General features: G+C 39.6%; 2 protein-coding genes across 2 annotated transcripts; one reads left to right on the plus strand and one right to left on the minus strand.

Annotated features, from left to right (window-relative positions):
* Positions 1 to 2,563: 2,563 nt before the first annotated feature.
* On the plus strand, positions 2,564 to 4,934 carry LOC103146189 (sodium/potassium/calcium exchanger 5-like). Its single transcript, XM_016677308.1, has 5 exons — positions 2,564 to 2,571; positions 2,665 to 3,047; positions 3,139 to 3,345; positions 4,124 to 4,225; positions 4,302 to 4,934. The coding sequence occupies exons 1-5, from the start codon at positions 2,564 to 2,566 to the stop codon at positions 4,622 to 4,624; spliced, it is 1,023 nt and encodes a 340-aa protein (XP_016532794.1). The 3' UTR covers positions 4,625 to 4,934.
* Positions 4,935 to 5,204: 270 nt separating this feature from the next.
* Positions 5,205 to 12,715, minus strand: myef2 (myelin expression factor 2). Its single transcript, XM_016677309.1, has 17 exons — positions 12,494 to 12,715; positions 11,268 to 11,470; positions 10,447 to 10,499; positions 9,551 to 9,558; positions 9,358 to 9,451; positions 8,295 to 8,486; positions 8,057 to 8,210; positions 7,918 to 7,967; positions 7,766 to 7,826; positions 7,455 to 7,556; positions 7,269 to 7,307; positions 7,093 to 7,188; positions 6,904 to 6,975; positions 6,710 to 6,754; positions 6,049 to 6,227; positions 5,720 to 5,771; positions 5,205 to 5,571 (listed from the first exon to the last, which is right to left on the minus strand). Exons 1-17 carry the CDS (start codon positions 12,601 to 12,603, stop codon positions 5,408 to 5,410), a joined length of 1,674 nt encoding a protein of 557 aa, XP_016532795.1. The 5' UTR covers positions 12,604 to 12,715; the 3' UTR covers positions 5,205 to 5,407.
* Between the last annotated feature and the right edge of the window lie 4,512 nt (positions 12,716 to 17,227).

A 17,227-nucleotide genomic window follows, 5' to 3' on the forward strand; every position in this document is an offset into this window, starting at 1 on the left:
CTTCCATCAATAATTTAAGATACTATAACTTTTACTCCAAAGGGAAACACTGGCTCCTATTCCACACTTTCCAACTCGGAACCACGGCAGCATCAGACTTGGAGGGCATTACTCTCATTCCAGCCCTTTCACTCTCAACTGCGGAGTGCCTCGGTGTATGCTAAAGGTTGTGATTTGAAGACGCCTGCAAAGGCCCATATCATTTTCAAACAAACAGTAAAGATGAGAACCTGAGATCTCTGAGCCACACACCCCCTCTCTACGACTTCACCTTGCGATCCTGATCATGAACAACACAAACAGCAAGAGAACAAAGGGCAGCTCAGGTGGAGGAAAGCAAACGCGGCTCTTGCTTCGGCTGAATAGGGACTAGATAGATCATGAATGCATCCTCTTCACCCTGGACTCCCACTGCAAAAAATCCTCTGGGAAAAAATCCACTTCTTCTGAAGGCTGTAGCCGTCATATGTTATGAGTGCTGGTTCGTCCTTATCTAAATTGGTAGTTCAGACATTTCAGACAAGAGTAACCTGGATTTTGCAACAATTCAAGAATGGGCAGTGGACTGCTCTCCGAACGTTCTCAGAAGCTCTCCTCTCAGGCTTATCTTCAGGAGGCCCGGAGCCACTGGAGTTTCTCCTCCTATACACAAAAACCTCTATACAGATATCCGTCTGATTATGCAGTTATGTTAAACACAGTAAAACTCCTGTTATTAGTTCATTGACTTTTCGGTAAACACAAAATCTTTTGAAATGTGGGGTGGGATTTGCCTGAACAAATTGTTATTTTAAAATGAAGCGAGTTTCTGCTTTGCTGCAGAAAGGGAGTGCAGAGGAGATATTTTCTGCACTGGAATAAACCTAAATGCAGCTACACCTAGTGCCGGGAAAGGTGACCCCTCCTTAACTGCTTGTATAATAGGTTGTAAATTATATTTCATTTTTATATAAGATTTATAATACAGCAGCATTTTAATTTCCCTCTTGGGGAATATTAAAATATTTTAATGTACCATTCTATTTGTTTTTAATTTCAGAAAGTAATTCATACTTCTGGCATTGCCTTAAGCCTGTACAATTTAAGCCTACAATTTTCTAGGCAGCACAGTCACAGTGTCAGATTAAATGCTCTCGTTTACTGATTGTAATACACTGCCAAGTCAATTCATCATTCCAGAAACTATTGACTGATGCACTTTTTCTTCACTGGAGGAATAATTTCAGGTCTTCTATACACACAGCTTTAATATCTACAGAGGCCTGTGAAACAAGTCAGAGAAAGCTCCACTGCCAAAGAAATACAGTTATGGCTGACTTTTCAATTAACAAACAATTGTTCTGAACAAGAAATGTGACAATTTGATAGAAGGAGCAAAAACACATCGATTTAGTGAAATTCATAAGCAGAATGATGATTATTAGTTTAGCATCAGCAAATAAAAAAGACATAAATCCAAACTTGATCAAAAGAGAAGCTTCCTTCTCAAACCCAGAAGCAAGCGTCGTACAGGACAGTAAGAAAGTTATTTTTTAACATGTGAGGTACTGCATGACTTTATGAATGAAATTATAAGGCCAATAAACTGATAACATGTTTCATGAATCACAAGATGTTCTCTCAGTAGGTATTCTGCAGTTGAATGCTGCACACTGAAATAATGTCGGCTTGCTTGACAGATAAACCTGATTTGCGACCCTGGAGTGAAACTCGGTCTGACTGAAACTGAAAATATTGTCACATTTGCAGATAATTAGGATTTAATACTTGGAGAGAAACCATAGGGGTGGATGTAGATCAGACTTCTCACTGTGATTTGTTAATAAAATACCACTCTCAGTTGTGGCCCTTAAAACTAAGTCTGCATAATATTTATTTCATTACAGTTATACATCAAAATGTCTTACAGCTTCTTCTTTCTCTTAGAGCTATGTATATTTGATGAAGCTTGGCCAAAGTTAGTTTAATAATGGCTTTAATTGTGTGTGGGGGAGGGAGGGGCTGATGCATTTAAAATATCTGTAATTTTATAAGCATTTGTCTTTGTACTTACTTTCATTATTATGCACGGGTGCAGCATAATGTCCTGTAGCTTTAAATGGAACACTTTATTGGACAAATGTTTTAGAGTTTCTAGTGTCAGCTTTGCTCCTGACCTGTTGTCTGGGTAAAGATAAAAAGTCTAACAATCTTTCTCCATATGTCCTCTGGATGCTTAACGCAACAAGTTTGTGGCCCTGCAGTTCCTCTTTCAGTGCCAAAAGTTTACAATCTCTGCACCGAGACACGGAAAAGAAGGCGTTCTCCTTTTGTCGACTAGCAGACAGGAATGGACCAAGGTTGAACTGGGTACTGAGGAGAATCTGATTTGGGAGCATACCTTTGGATAGGATATTTGTCCGTCAGTCACTGCAGCTCAGTCTTTATTTATTTTTACATGGTAAATAGCCTGCATTTGTAAAGTGCTTTATTTAGTCCAAGGAATCCAAAGCGGTTTNGTTTTGTCCAAGAAAACCCAGCAGATTGCATCGAGTCATTGACTTGCAGTATTCACTTTTCCTAGATGAGCATGTAGGGACAGTGGATAGTCACTGGCTTTCAGGCAGTCCCTCACACTGGCCATTCATGTTGCGAAACGTGAGGGGAAAGTTTCCCTTAAACAAGAAGAAACCCAACTAAAAGATGTGAGACTCTCCATGAAACGCATCATCAAGGGATTTTTCTTCAGCTGGTACTGAATGTTTGCGTCCATTCTGCTGACAGGTACGAGGCAGCCTGTCTACTGCTGGTCTACGGGGTCTACATCGTGGTTCTGTGCTTTGACCTCCGCATCAGCGAGTTTGTCCTGAGGAAGCTGAGCCCGTGCTGCACCTGTCTGGGTTCAGATTCTGCTGAGAAGCGTGAGACGCAGCCCCTGATGGGCTGGAACGATGATACCAGCCTGCGAGTCCGTGGTCGCTCCAGAACAGACAGCGGCATCTTTCAAGACGACTCGGGGTACTCTCACCTGTCGCTCAGCCTACATGGTCTCAATGAGATTACTGAAGGTACAAAATACAAGGCCTTCTCAGCACGATGTCTTTGACTGCAGCTCTAATCCCGTGTCTCAGATCTTATTGTCAATCTTCATCCCAACAGAGCAAAGAAGTGTCTTTGCTGTACCGGAGAGTGACGTGAAAAGGATCTTGTGGGTTCTGTCTCTGCCTGTCATCATTCTGCTCTTCATCACCATCCCCGACTGCAGGAGACGCTTCTGGAAACAATGGTTCATGATAACCTTCTTCATGTCAGCAGTCTGGATCTCTGCTTTCACATACGTGCTGGTCTGGATGGTCACAGTTGTAGGTAAGTTGCCCATTTTAAGGTGACCTCAATACAATTTTGGAAGGTCCTCACTTCATTTCAGTGTTGTGTAAAGCATTTCTCAAAATGTAAAATTAGACTACACAAATTCACAACCCATTATCATTCTGTACTCCATAGTTGTGTGTTTTCAGTATAAGGAAGGCTTGAACCAGCAGGTTCTGTAGCAAACCATAGTGGATCACAAGTGTTTGAGACTTGTGAGAAAAACGTCTACTTTGCAGAGTCACATGTGGGTCTGCTGGTTAATTCCTGAGATGCCATTGTCCCAGAGAATGAGGGGTTACTACAGTGTAGCTCCAGTGGGGTGTGAGCCAAACCAGTCATAGAAGGATTACGACCCTGAGGAAAGAAAGTCATGTGAGTGCTGAACGTACACACAATACCCGGCAAGTGTTTCATGAACAGATTCAGTCTTTATGTACAATAGGAATGTGAACTGCAAAGCTGAACCAAGACATTAGGACAGATGCCATTTGAGAGCCATAGGTCTCCTGAAGCATAATGAGATTAGTATCCCATCAGACAAGAACACACTTAAGACAAAAGAGCACGGACAATAATTATGTACGTTTTTTTAAAACGAATGAACTGCAAAACTGATTTCTTCAGATTATAGAGACAGCAAACTATGAAGACTGATTACATGGATGAATGTTCTTTTAGATATCATGCCCTGGAAGAGATTCAATAAGATTTATGGTAACTCCTTCAAAGCCTGCTTTTGTTGGTGGAGATGTAATCTGATTTCTTTTCACAGGTGAAACCCTTGACATACCCGACACAGTGATGGGACTCACTTTACTCGCTGCTGGAACCAGTATACCAGACACAGTTGCCAGTGTGATGGTGGCTAGAGAAGGTAATACTGTCCAAGAAAAACCCAGCCAATGGCAGCGGAACCAGAACAGCATCCAACCACATTTTCTGTTTTTCAGGGAAAGCCGACATGGCCATGTCCAACATTGTGGGCTCCAATGTTTTTGACATGCTGTGCCTGGGCTTGCCTTGGTTTATCAAGACTGCCTTTGTGGACACCAACACCCCAGTAGAGGTCAACAGCACTGGCCTGATCTTCATTTCAGCCACGCTACTTCTCTCCATCGTCTTCCTTTTTGTAGCGGTGCACATCAACGGATGGAGGCTGGACTGGAAGTTGGGAATTGTCAGTCTTATTTGCTACATCCTCTTCGCTACTCTGTCCATTTTATACGAGATGGGGATTATTGGGAATAATCCCATACGGCTGTGCAGTGACTGAGGCCTGACCTTTTTAGGACTGAAGACATTTTCTGAGGCCAACGGCCCCCAGCACCCACCAAAAATGTTAAGCTGTTGAGATCAACAAATGTCAAGGAGCAAAGGCACCAGTTACAAAACTACCACACAAGCGGATGCATGATTGGTTACCTCTTTAGATCTTTACTATGCAAGATTTTAACAAAAGTTCAAATAAACATGTCCAAAAATAAACTGAACATCCTAAGAAGTATCAGCTTCTTGTGTCGAGTCAGAAATGCAGCCTGATAAGGTTTTATCACCAGGGAGGACAAGCCATAAATAGTAAAAAATTTCCATTCATCCTGTTATAAACATCCTAAACTCTGACACAGTCATTCATGTTTATGACTAAAAGTAAAAATCATCAAGCAATGATTAAAACAATGGGAATTTATCCCCCCCAACTTCCTCAAATGTACAAAACTTTACATCTACTAGTGTCCTGATAAATGTCATTACTAATTTGAAACTGACACACAAGGGCGTTGAGAAATGACACTCAAAAGACAAAAATCTTAGGTCCAGCTTACAAGTTGAAGAAGTTTCCAAGCACACAGTTTAAAAATTAAAAAGTTTATTTATTCAAATAAACTGACAAATCATAACTCGGTTTATAAAACAAAGGTAAAACAGCTATGTCGTATACCAACAAAACAAATGAAATCAGGGAAACATGAAGTCATAGTGTTTTTAAAACAAAACAATGATTGGTACGGGCGTCTGAAAGTGTAAAGTGAGTTACGAGGGGGTTTCTACAAAATCTCTAAGCGTTGCGATCAATGCGGACGTCCACCTCCCGGCCGTTGATCTTGGTTCCGTTCATCATCCTGCAGGCCTTCTCTGCGGTCTCTGGAGAATCAAATTTCACCGTCCCGCAACCCTTTGACCTCCCATTTTCCATTTTGATTTCTGCAAACAGCACCTGACCTGCAGGAAACAAGAATCAGCAATGACCGAATGACGCAACTAGCATCAATTAAAAATGGTTTATGTTAAGGCTGAATAGAAGACTAGTTAGTTCTTCGGTTAATCGCATTGAAATGTCAAAGCATCAAACCATAAATTTAATTCATACCACAGTGACTGAACTTGTCTTTCAGCTTTTGCCACGTCAGGTCATAGGACAGCTGCAACACAGATTTATCAATCAGCATATAGCAAAGAACAGAAAGTAGAGATGCACCAATGCTTTCAAACAGAGATTAAGATTAGCTCATTTTCAATTGATCAGCTCGGGACAGGAAGGTCAAATACTGAAAAATCAGAAACCCTGATCAGTACACCTCAAACAAATAAGTGCAACGAACATTAATAAAGTGGTAAAAAATAAAAGAATCATTTGGCTGAAAGTTTCATTACTAATATTCACTAAATGAGACTTTAGCAGCTTTTGGCCACACTTACATTTCGCACAAATATCTGGCAGCCGCCTTTGGACCCCGAGCCCCTGTCCGACATGCCTCCACCCATGTGTCCGCCACCTCCGTAGCCTCCAAAGCCACGGTTCATGTCCATTCCCGACATGCCTACACGGTCGAAGCTGGGGCCCATTCTGTCCATGGACATGCTGCCCATTCCACCACCTGTTATACAGGAGCATGAATGCTTTACCAAGGAAATGGATTCCAGCAGTGCACCATCTTTATGATTTATATGACTGGGATTTTAGCACTAAATATCATTGGGAAGTGACCAAAAAGCTTTTTATTCTATTTGAAATAACCAGACCCCACTGAAGCTAAAAGGATACTTTAGTTTGAAACATAATAAAACATGAATAAAAATGCAGAGGGATGGAAATTGTCAAATTGGATTGTTTTGCAATTTGCAATGAAAACGTGGCCATGAAAGCCATACATTATTTGGGAACCACACTAAAGCTAAAAAGACTAGAGTTTAACATGTCATAATGCTTAAATGACTTTCATAAATATATTTATTTCAAGTTATACATGACCCAACAGGTTGTTTTGGATTCTACTGTACAGGATTGTGCTTTATATTAATATGAATTTAGATAGAGTTGTGAAACATTCAAAATAACTGGTTTGAGTTCTTACTATACCTAAACCACTTCCCATGTGTCCCATGCCTCCTCCAAAACTACCACCTAAAGGACAGAAGGTAGATTGGTCCATATTTAATTCATTTAACAGGTAATTTACAAAATAAGTTAGGTGTGATGAAAAATTCAAAGACGTCATGAGACAAATAAATTAATAAATGAATATGAAATCGACAGATGAATTTCACTCTTACCCATTCCTCCAAAGGAATCCGCAAATCCTCGGCTCATGGGCATGTCAAAGTCCCGATCCAGTCCGCCCATTCCTGATCGATACAGATCCCCACATGTTAAAACCTTCCCTCAGCCTGAAGTGGCTTGTATCTGTATGTGACTGAACTGACCCTAATCTGTGTGCATTTTGAGTGAAAATGCCCTCTTACCTCCCATTCTGCCAACTGGCGCCATGTCCCTGCCTCCAAAGCCCCCCATGCTGCCCATGCTGTCCATGCCGCCGTAGCCTCCACTCCCACTTATTCCTGTTAAAAAGAGCATTAAGTGGGATCAGTTTAGTCGTTAACAGGGACAACTAAACTAAACCCTATAAACAAAATCTTACCTCCAAGCCTGCTCATTCCTCCGTAACCTGAATCCATACCTGTGGCAGAAGAACGTCTCAGTGAGGCTACATCAAAGCGATGCACAAAAACCTACGCATTTATAAAAACCTTCTTTAAGGTAGTTTGTAAATAGGAAGAGCAGCATTGTCACAGTATGAAGCAACTAAAACATGTGTTTGACTGACCTCCAGGTCCCATGGAGCCCATTCCTCCTCCACCACTAAGGCGGTTTGCATTTATGGGCTGCCCTCCCGGCCCCAGACCCATGCCGATGCCACCCAGGCCCCCTGAAACATCAAAAAAAGAAAAAGAAAAAAAAATCCCATGAAAAAAGGTTGAAATTTAAAATCATCCACCCCTTTCATGATGTTTTGCACTTCAAAGATCACAATGAAAATGTCCTGCAATGGTGCTTTCCGTTTACCAACCTCTCTAATATTTTCAACATCTACATTAGAATTTTGTGAAGTAAAAACAGAGCAAAAGACTCACTCACGTGGCAACTGTGGTGCTTTTTCTACTGGAAGGAAATCATCAGGGGGAAGAGACTTTTCATCCTACAAGTTCATATACAAAATGTTAAATTGTTTATGATCTCTGCCAGGGTTTAGAGGCAATAATTTCAAATAAGATTTAAATTCGACATACAATTTTAACGTGCATCTGCCTTTCAAAGAGCATCTGGCCGTTGAACATGGCTGAGACAATAGCTAAGGACAAAAGTAAAATGAGATATTTGAAGGTTGTGTTTCTTTTTTTAAAATAATATTTAGGTTTTAAAGGATACATATGGCCTGCACAGCTTCCAGAGGCTGATCAAAAGTAACCGTTCCCATTCCACGACTCTTCCCGTCTTTGTCCTCCTTTACGTCAGCTCGCTTCACCACACCTGCCATGCTGAACACCTCCTTCAACTTCTTCCAGCCCACTTTGAAGTCCAGCTGCAGAACACAAGCACAAATGTACCTTAAACTAAACCTTTGTTTTACTTGGAAGGGAGCAAAGGCCCGTGGTTCTGATCTTACATTAGCCACAAACACGGTGTTCCCCAGTCTGCCGGCCTGCAGCGCGTGGATGACCTCTGGCGGGATGTTGGGGTTGTTGGCAATCGAAGGAGGAATGTTCATCCCACCAGGCACCATGTCCTGCCCACGACCCCCATGCTGACCTCCTCCCATGCGCTGCAGAGCACGCCGGGCGTGTTCACCATCATAGTCCTTAAATACAAAACATGTTTCAAGACAAAAACAAACAAATGAAAGCATAATCTACAACTAAAGGCTTCAAGTTTAAACTTAATGTCACTTGGCAAAAACTAAAGAAATCAATTATAATTATAAATATGTTTCGTTATGTAAAGTAAGAGTGACAAAATAAAGCCGAAAAAAAAAATCATTCAAAATTTTACATGCAGCCTTTTATTACACTGGATGTAACTTGATAACCTCACTGTTGAAGGATGGAGATTGTCACTCAGGGAAAAGAAATTTGGAAACTGCAGCAATTTTCTATGAGGACATCGACAAAGTGGTGTGAAGAGCAATCCATCATGTGGAGATCAGTTTATACAACATCAACATGATCCATATTTCGCTGCAGATTCCACTGCAGCTACAAAAAGGCTAAACTGATGGAATCAGACTCTGTTTTTAAAAACACAAACAAAAGTTTTAGCCATAGCAACTCTGGTAGTTTATTTATATTTGTGTTTGAAACCTGGTCCTTAAAAGAAAAAAAAAGAGGAAAGACTTTAATAAGCTTCTGACATTAATAGAATCTTAGAATTATGCATAAAATATTAACTTATGCAGCTATCATTTCTAGATTTAAATATTCTACATGATTAAACATTTACAATCTTTAAATTTTTCCATATTTTGTTCTTGTGCACCACTATAGCTTTATGTATCGTTACACCCACATTGCAAACTTAACTTCAAACTTGAAATCTGTTATGGCCGGAGACAATTAAATCCGCTCACAATTATTTCCCCTTAAATTAAGACGCTACTAAAAGTAAACCATGAAAACATTTGGTTAAAACCCATCACAAATAAAATGTTTAGACAGAAAATAATTTACGCTCACCTCTTTGATGTTGAGCGGTCTTCCACTCAGGTCATGCTTATTCATAGCTGACACGGCTTTTTTAACATATTCTTCATCTTTGAACTCTACCACACTGTTATAAGCAGACAACAGGAAACATTTGTTTTTGTTTTTTTTTAAAGGGAAAATAAAAAATTAAAGGTAAGTTTGAAAATATAAAGCAGATTCTTACCCACAACCCTGATCAGAAAGCAGCAGGAGAATCCAGGTGGCACCCAAGGAGTAAACAAAATACATTTAATATCATGTTTAAAGTCAAATGGAACAAAATATATGTAGTGTACGCATCAACATGGTTTCGACAACATTCAGAGATGTACTGTCAAACTATGTAGATTGGTTTGAGCTGGAGGTTTGAGCTGGAGGTTTTTGGTTGTGTTTGTTGAAAACATTAAAAGCATCATTTTATAAATACTGAGCTCATCTGTGATAATATGCAGTAGAGTTTTAATAGTAAACAAGACATTTTGGTTCAAATTCATTTAAAAAGGCATTCATATGCACAGCATATTACTATCAATTAAAGCCTTTACTCTGCAACACAATTACATTAACGAAAAAATTATTATAGCAACTAAGGAAACTTACATTAGTATACAATTACTTTCTGAAATGCAGGTGAGCAAATTAATATAAAAACACTGAGAAAGAAAGAAAAGAAAATGTTCAAAACAGTTTCGCTCCACTGAAGAGAAAACTGTGCCATATTGTGAAAAATAAAGATTCTTTGACATGAGGCTCAACCAATCAGGTAAAAATCCCACAACCCACATTCCAGTTTGGAAAAATGGCCAAAAACAATCAAACTTTTAAACCAATTGAAATGACAACAACAAATGCAAAAATTGACTCGGCAGAGTTCTTTGCGCTACGTTTTCCAAAAGTCTACAGGACATCTCCCATTTAAGTGAAAAATCTATCTTTATCCGTCTATTAGGCTCTAAAGACAACATACAGTATCTCCAGTTCAGTAGAGCCAAAGGATCAGAACCTAAAAGAGCACATGATTAATGAGAGCCTGCTGAGGGCATTTAAAACCTCGTGCAGCAAGTTGGCCACATCACTTACCCTTGACTTTCCTTCAGCATCCTTAAAGAGCTCCACGTATGTAACCTCACCAACTACATGAGACATACAAAGGAAAAAATACCAAAAGAACAAAAGTAATTTAAGTCACCAAGTCTTCAAGTCGCCGCTGGCCTTGGCAATGCCGCTACGGATGGAGATGTCCCATTAATGATCAACAGTCAGCCCAGACCAACATCCCACCAGACAACACCATGCCTTTCTGGGCAGTGACTGAGACACCCAAAGGCCAAGGCCAGAGAGAAACACAGCTACAATCAACCTGGGAAATTCAAAACACTTCAACATGATCAGTTTAGCAACAGATTCCATTCATGGCAGTGAGAGTGTTTAATGCTGTCGTTTAAGCTCAAAAATGGCTTCTTGACTCCCCCCTAGGTTAAAAGTGAAAACATTACAATATTTTTGATTCACAATCAAGATTTGCCTTGCAGCACATACAAAAAAAAAACGTAGATAAACATTCAACAATCAATTCTAAGACTGGTTTGGAGATTCACTTTGGAGCTGACAATCCCCCAAAAAAAAACAAAACAAAAAAAAACACACGTGACAATGTAACCAAGTTCATCTCCTTTTTATCACATATCAGCCCAAACTGAATTTTACTAGAACACCAATAACCTAAAAATCACACTATTATATTTCTTCTTTTTTTTTTTTTGCTATAAGAACTACCAGAGAAACTACAAACTAAACGACTAGAAGGAGGACGGCCCATCTGGTAATCAGAAGGTCAAGAACTTCTAGTCAGATCAGATGACAGAAGGGAAGACACCATCCCCATCCCTTGGGGACATTACCTTTATCACGCATGAGATCTTTGATTGCCTGCCACTTCATGTCATAAGGTATGTTGCTGATGAACACGCGATTCCTATGAGCACTCTTCTTCTCCCCTCCGTGTTTCTCCTTGTAGGGATGATAGCGATTTCCTCTTTTGCTGGTGGACGATTTCTCTTTCCCATCATGCTTTTCCTTGCTTTGCTTGCTTTCTTCGCTGTCCCTAAGAAGCGACAAGAGCCAAACATTAAACAATAACCCATTGACAGACAACATACCGTAGTCATGCAATCACATCATGCAATAATACGAGTATAAGTAATTCCATTTTTTTTATTATCTTTCACTTTAATGTCAGTCCGTTTTAATAGCACTTTTGCTTAATACAGTATAGGTGAGACAATTACAACATACCTGATATATTTTTTATCACTGCTGTGCTGCCAATTCCAAACCAATGAATTTAGTCATCATTATAATGTCATATTAAGTCCCAATTCATATTAACAGTCAACTTTCCCACAGAGGTAGAAACATATTTGTTTTTTTTGCTTAATTACATATGCTGATATTATGTAAGCAATTCTACATTACCAAATATAGTACAATAGGAATTAGATTACGTCTAAATCTGTGAAAAATGTATATCTTAACGTTAATAATATAGAACAAATGTATTAATGTTTGAAAAAGACTTATTGAACTTTAATAGATCTGGCAAGATATACGTTTTCGGAGCGATTTGATTAAGGCTATGGGTTTTTGACAATCTAATATGTTAGCTCATCATCACTGGGAAGCTAATCTTCGCTACCTGAAGGCCACAGAAAACACACCTCCGAGTTAATGCAGCTCTGCAGCTGCGTGCTTTCTACCAACACATTTTTATCTATGGGCCTGATATAAGTTTATTATACAACAAGATTTGTTTCGAAGCATGGAATTTTAAGTGTTCGCTAACCCTTGTTAGCTCAAGCGAACTAATAATTAGCATAGCTTGCCCATTGCTATGCGTTTTAAATTAACACCACGTTCTTAAAATCTGTAAGGCAACTCTTCTGACTTAAGATGGTGTGTAAATATAATATCCACCATACAGTCGAAAGTATAGATTTTTGGGTTTTTTTTTTTTTACAGCAGAAGTTGGTTACTTTTAGGCTAACAATAGTTAGCACCCAAAGCCTCCATTTTAGCTCATATGGTTAGCAACTCCTGAAGGGAGGAGCACAGCACCATTGTTACTCACGTTTTCACGCCGTTGGGTGTTTCCTGGGATGTCTCATCCGTCTCGGAGAGGACCGATGCGGTAGTTTCTTCTTGCTTTGGCTCCTCATCAGTAGTTGCAATGTCTGCCATGCTGAGATTTTCCTAAAGCAATCTCACACACTTCACAAGATGCTCCTACGCAGTTGAAATGTGCAGGCTTTGTTCCTCTCCTTCGTGGTGCGTGTAACTGGAGGTTTGCAAACCAACTGAAAGGTGCATTACTGCCACCTGCAGGAGGGAAGTCAAATTCATTTACAAAAGTATTCCGAGGGAAATGTGATCAACGTAGCAACGTTAGTAAGGATTAAAAACTATTACAAATCAAACATACGGCATCTGTGTCGTTCCATTTAGACATTAGGGCAGAGGTAAGCTTCTTGAACATGTTTAATCTAAAAGACAGTGGGTATAAAACAACATAAAAAAAAGTGCAAGCAAGATCCTCCAGAGTCATCCAGAAGGCATCCTGATCAGATGTCCAAACCACCTCCATGTATCGATGTAAAGGCTGAGCCCTGATACCATACATTACATACTGGAAAAATGTCTCCATTAAGGCAACAGAGCCCCAAACTGTCTTTTCATTTCCTGCGCCACCCTTCCATCAATAATTTAAGATACTATAACTTTTACTCCAAAGGGAAACACTGGCTCCTATTCCACACTTTCCAACTCGGAACCACGGCAGCATCAGACTTGGAGGGCATTACTCTCATTCCAGCCCTTTCACTCTCAACTGCGGAGTGCCTCGGTGTATGCTAAAGGTTGTGATTTGAAGACGCCTGCAAAGGCCCATATCATTTTCAAACAAACAGTAAAGATGAGAACCTGAGATCTCTGAGCCACACACCCCCTCTCTACGACTTCACCTTGCGATCCTGATCATGAACAACACAAACAGCAAGAGAACAAAGGGCAGCTCAGGTGGAGGAAAGCAAACGCGGCTCTTGCTTCGGCTGAATAGGGACTAGATAGATCATGAATGCATCCTCTTCACCCTGGACTCCCACTGCAAAAAATCCTCTGGGAAAAAATCCACTTCTTCTGAAGGCTGTAGCCGTCATATGTTATGAGTGCTGGTTCGTCCTTATCTAAATTGGTAGTTCAGACATTTCAGACAAGAGTAACCTGGATTTTGCAACAATTCAAGAATGGGCAGTGGACTGCTCTCCGAACGTTCTCAGAAGCTCTCCTCTCAGGCTTATCTTCAGGAGGCCCGGAGCCACTGGAGTTTCTCCTCCTATACACAAAAACCTCTATACAGATATCCGTCTGATTATGCAGTTATGTTAAACACAGTAAAACTCCTGTTATTAGTTCATTGACTTTTCGGTAAACACAAAATCTTTTGAAATGTGGGGTGGGATTTGCCTGAACAAATTGTTATTTTAAAATGAAGCGAGTTTCTGCTTTGCTGCAGAAAGGGAGTGCAGAGGAGATATTTTCTGCACTGGAATAAACCTAAATGCAGCTACACCTAGTGCCGGGAAAGGTGACCCCTCCTTAACTGCTTGTATAATAGGTTGTAAATTATATTTCATTTTTATATAAGATTTATAATACAGCAGCATTTTAATTTCCCTCTTGGGGAATATTAAAATATTTTAATGTACCATTCTATTTGTTTTTAATTTCAGAAAGTAATTCATACTTCTGGCATTGCCTTAAGCCTGTACAATTTAAGCCTACAATTTTCTAGGCAGCACAGTCACAGTGTCAGATTAAATGCTCTCGTTTACTGATTGTAATACACTGCCAAGTCAATTCATCATTCCAGAAACTATTGACTGATGCACTTTTTCTTCACTGGAGGAATAATTTCAGTTCTTCTATACGCACAGCTTTAATATCTACAGAGGCCTGTGAAACAAGTCAGAGAAAGCTCCACTGCCAAAGAAATACAGTTATGGCTGACTTTTCAATTAACAAACAATTGTTCTGAACAAGAAATGTGACAATTTGATAGAAGGAGCAAAAACACATCGATTTAGTGAAATTCATAAGCAGAATGATGATTATTAGTTTAGCATCAGCAAATAAAAAAGACATAAATCCAAACTTGATCAAAAGAGAAGCTTCCTTCTCAAACCCAGAAGCAAGCGTCGTACAGGACAGTAAGAAAGTTAATTTTTAACATGTGAGGTACATGCATGACTTTGTGAATGAAATTATAAGGTCAATAAACTGATAACATGTTTCATGAATCACAAGATGTTCTCTCAGTAGGTATTCTGCAGTTGAATGCTGCACATTGAAATAATGTCGGCTTGCTTGACAGATAAACCTGATTTGCGACCCTGGAGTGAAACTCGGTCTGACTGAAACTGAAAATATTGTCACATTTGCAGATAATTAGGATTTAATACTTGGAGAGAAACCATAGGGGTGGATGTAGATCAGACTTCTCACTGTGATTTGTTAATAAAATACCACTCTCAGTTGTGGCCCTTAAAACTAAGTCTGCATAATATTTATTTCATTACAGTTATACATCAAAATGTCTTACAGCTTCTTCTTTCTCTTAGAGCTATGTATATTTGATGAAGCTTGGCCAAAGTTAGTTTAATAATGGCTTTAATTGTGTGGGGGGGAGGAGGGGCTGATGCATTTAAAATATCTGTAATTTTATAAGCATTTGTCTTTGTACTTACTTTCATTATTATGCACGGGTGCAGCATAATGTCCTGTAGCTTTAAATGGAACACTTTATTGGACAAATGTTTTAGAGTTTCTAGTGTCAGCTTTGCTCCTGACCTGTTGTCTGGGTAAAGATAAAAAGTCTAACAATCTTTCTCCATATGTCCTCTGGATGCTTAACGCAACAAGTTTGTGGCCCTGCAGTTCCTCTTTCAGTGCCAAAAGTTTACAATCTCTGCACCGAGACACGGAAAAGAAGGCGTTCTCCTTTTGTCGACTAGCAGACAGGAATGGACCAAGGTTGAACTGGGTACTGAGGAGAATCTGATTTGGGAGCATACCTTTGGATAGGATATTTGTCCGTCAGTCACTGCAGCTCAGTCTTTATTTATTTTTACATGGTAAATAGCCTGCATTTGTAAAGTGCTTTATTTAGTCCAAGGAATCCAAAGCGGTTTACACAAAGATCAGTCATTCACCCATTCGTACACACATTCACCTATCAATGGCAGTAAGCTACATTGTAGACACAGCTACCCTGGTGCAGACTGATAAAACGGAGACTGCCATACCATTGCTGCCTCCGGGACCTCTGACCACCAGGATTTATAAGTGTCTTGCCCAAGGAAACATCCATGGAGACGGATGGAGCGAGGGTTCGAACCAGCAACTCGCCATATACAGGACACACCCCCGCTCCCTGAACTGCCCTCACTCCATTTAACAAGGAGTTCCCTTGTTATTTGACGATGTAAATCAGATTGTATTATTTGCCATCTAAACAAACATATGGAGTGTTTAGGAAGGTGAAAACTTTAAATAAATTGTTTACAATTGTAAACAATAAACTAGAATTATGATGAGGCTCATTGGTCAGATCAAAAGCACCTGTTTAAAATGACAGGTATTAAACATATATTTCATTAAGCTCACATTTCTGTCTTTAACTGAAGTAAAGGCTTGAACATCGTGCACATGTCTTTGTCTAATTAATCTATATGAGTTTGACTTACTGAAAGAAATTAATTTTCAATAATTTACTAACTGGTTAAATTTGATCAGATCAGTTTATTTCTCAGACACACACATTTGCAGCGTGCAGCGTTTCAATCCGAACTCAAAGTTGCAAAGGAAGAACTGAGTTTAATTGGTTGTCCTTTCAAGGATCTATGCAACATTGAGCACCAAATGTCAATTACTCGTCGAGGTTTATTTATAAACCGTATCGGTGTGATTGAATGTCACCCTTTTTGGACATGAACACTAAAAATGCTTAGCTGCAAAAAAACCTATAAGTACCAACACAATGATCAATTACGTCTACATGCATTGTGTGTTTAAACACAGAGCATGTGTCAGGTGTTGGGTGAATTTGTTTCTTTGGCATTTGCCTCTATTTCATAGCCATTTGTTGCCATTTGGTATCTTCCTGCTTCTCTTCTTTTTCTGTAAGCAAATTATTTCATGCTCATGTACCTAAAGTTTAGATACATGAGCATGAAATGATTTGTCAATGGGGCCAACCTTTCATTCACACTTGGCTGGAACACAAGTTGGCGACAAATGTGGGGCACAAAACAACAAAAACTACAAATATAGGAAGAGGTGGAAAGGTGAAATGACCAGCAACCCTTTAAACAATGAAAAGCTAAACAAAAGCTCTTGTGAGCTCTTATTTGCCCCCTGTCCGTCTGAGGGACAATAGCATTGGCTCAGCTTGCTTTGCCACTGGCCGACTCTTCAGATGTTATCGAGAAAACAAATAGAAATCTGACCCAATTATAATCTGCTTGCTTATGGCAATAACAATAACAGACCATTTCAAACCAGTCTCTAATGTTCACTCACTGTAAAAAAAAAGAATTAACAGTCTAATCAAAATATTTATGACCATTCATTACCGCAAGCCATAAACTGCAAGTGTCATGACATCTCATGACTGCCCAGTAAATTGCAGTGTAAAACAGCCTTATTTTGTTACAAGAAAAGTCTGTGAGTTGAATGTGAAATCTGAATGCAGCTCGTTTGTTCGTATTCCAAAGCTGCAAGCTGAAAACTGCTGTTGAATCACAAAAAA

The sequence above is a fragment of the Poecilia formosa genome, unplaced genomic scaffold (genome assembly GCF_000485575.1).
Source record: "Poecilia formosa unplaced genomic scaffold, Poecilia_formosa-5.1.2 Scaffold153, whole genome shotgun sequence".
NCBI classification, from domain to species: Eukaryota; Metazoa; Chordata; class Actinopteri; order Cyprinodontiformes; family Poeciliidae; genus Poecilia; species Poecilia formosa.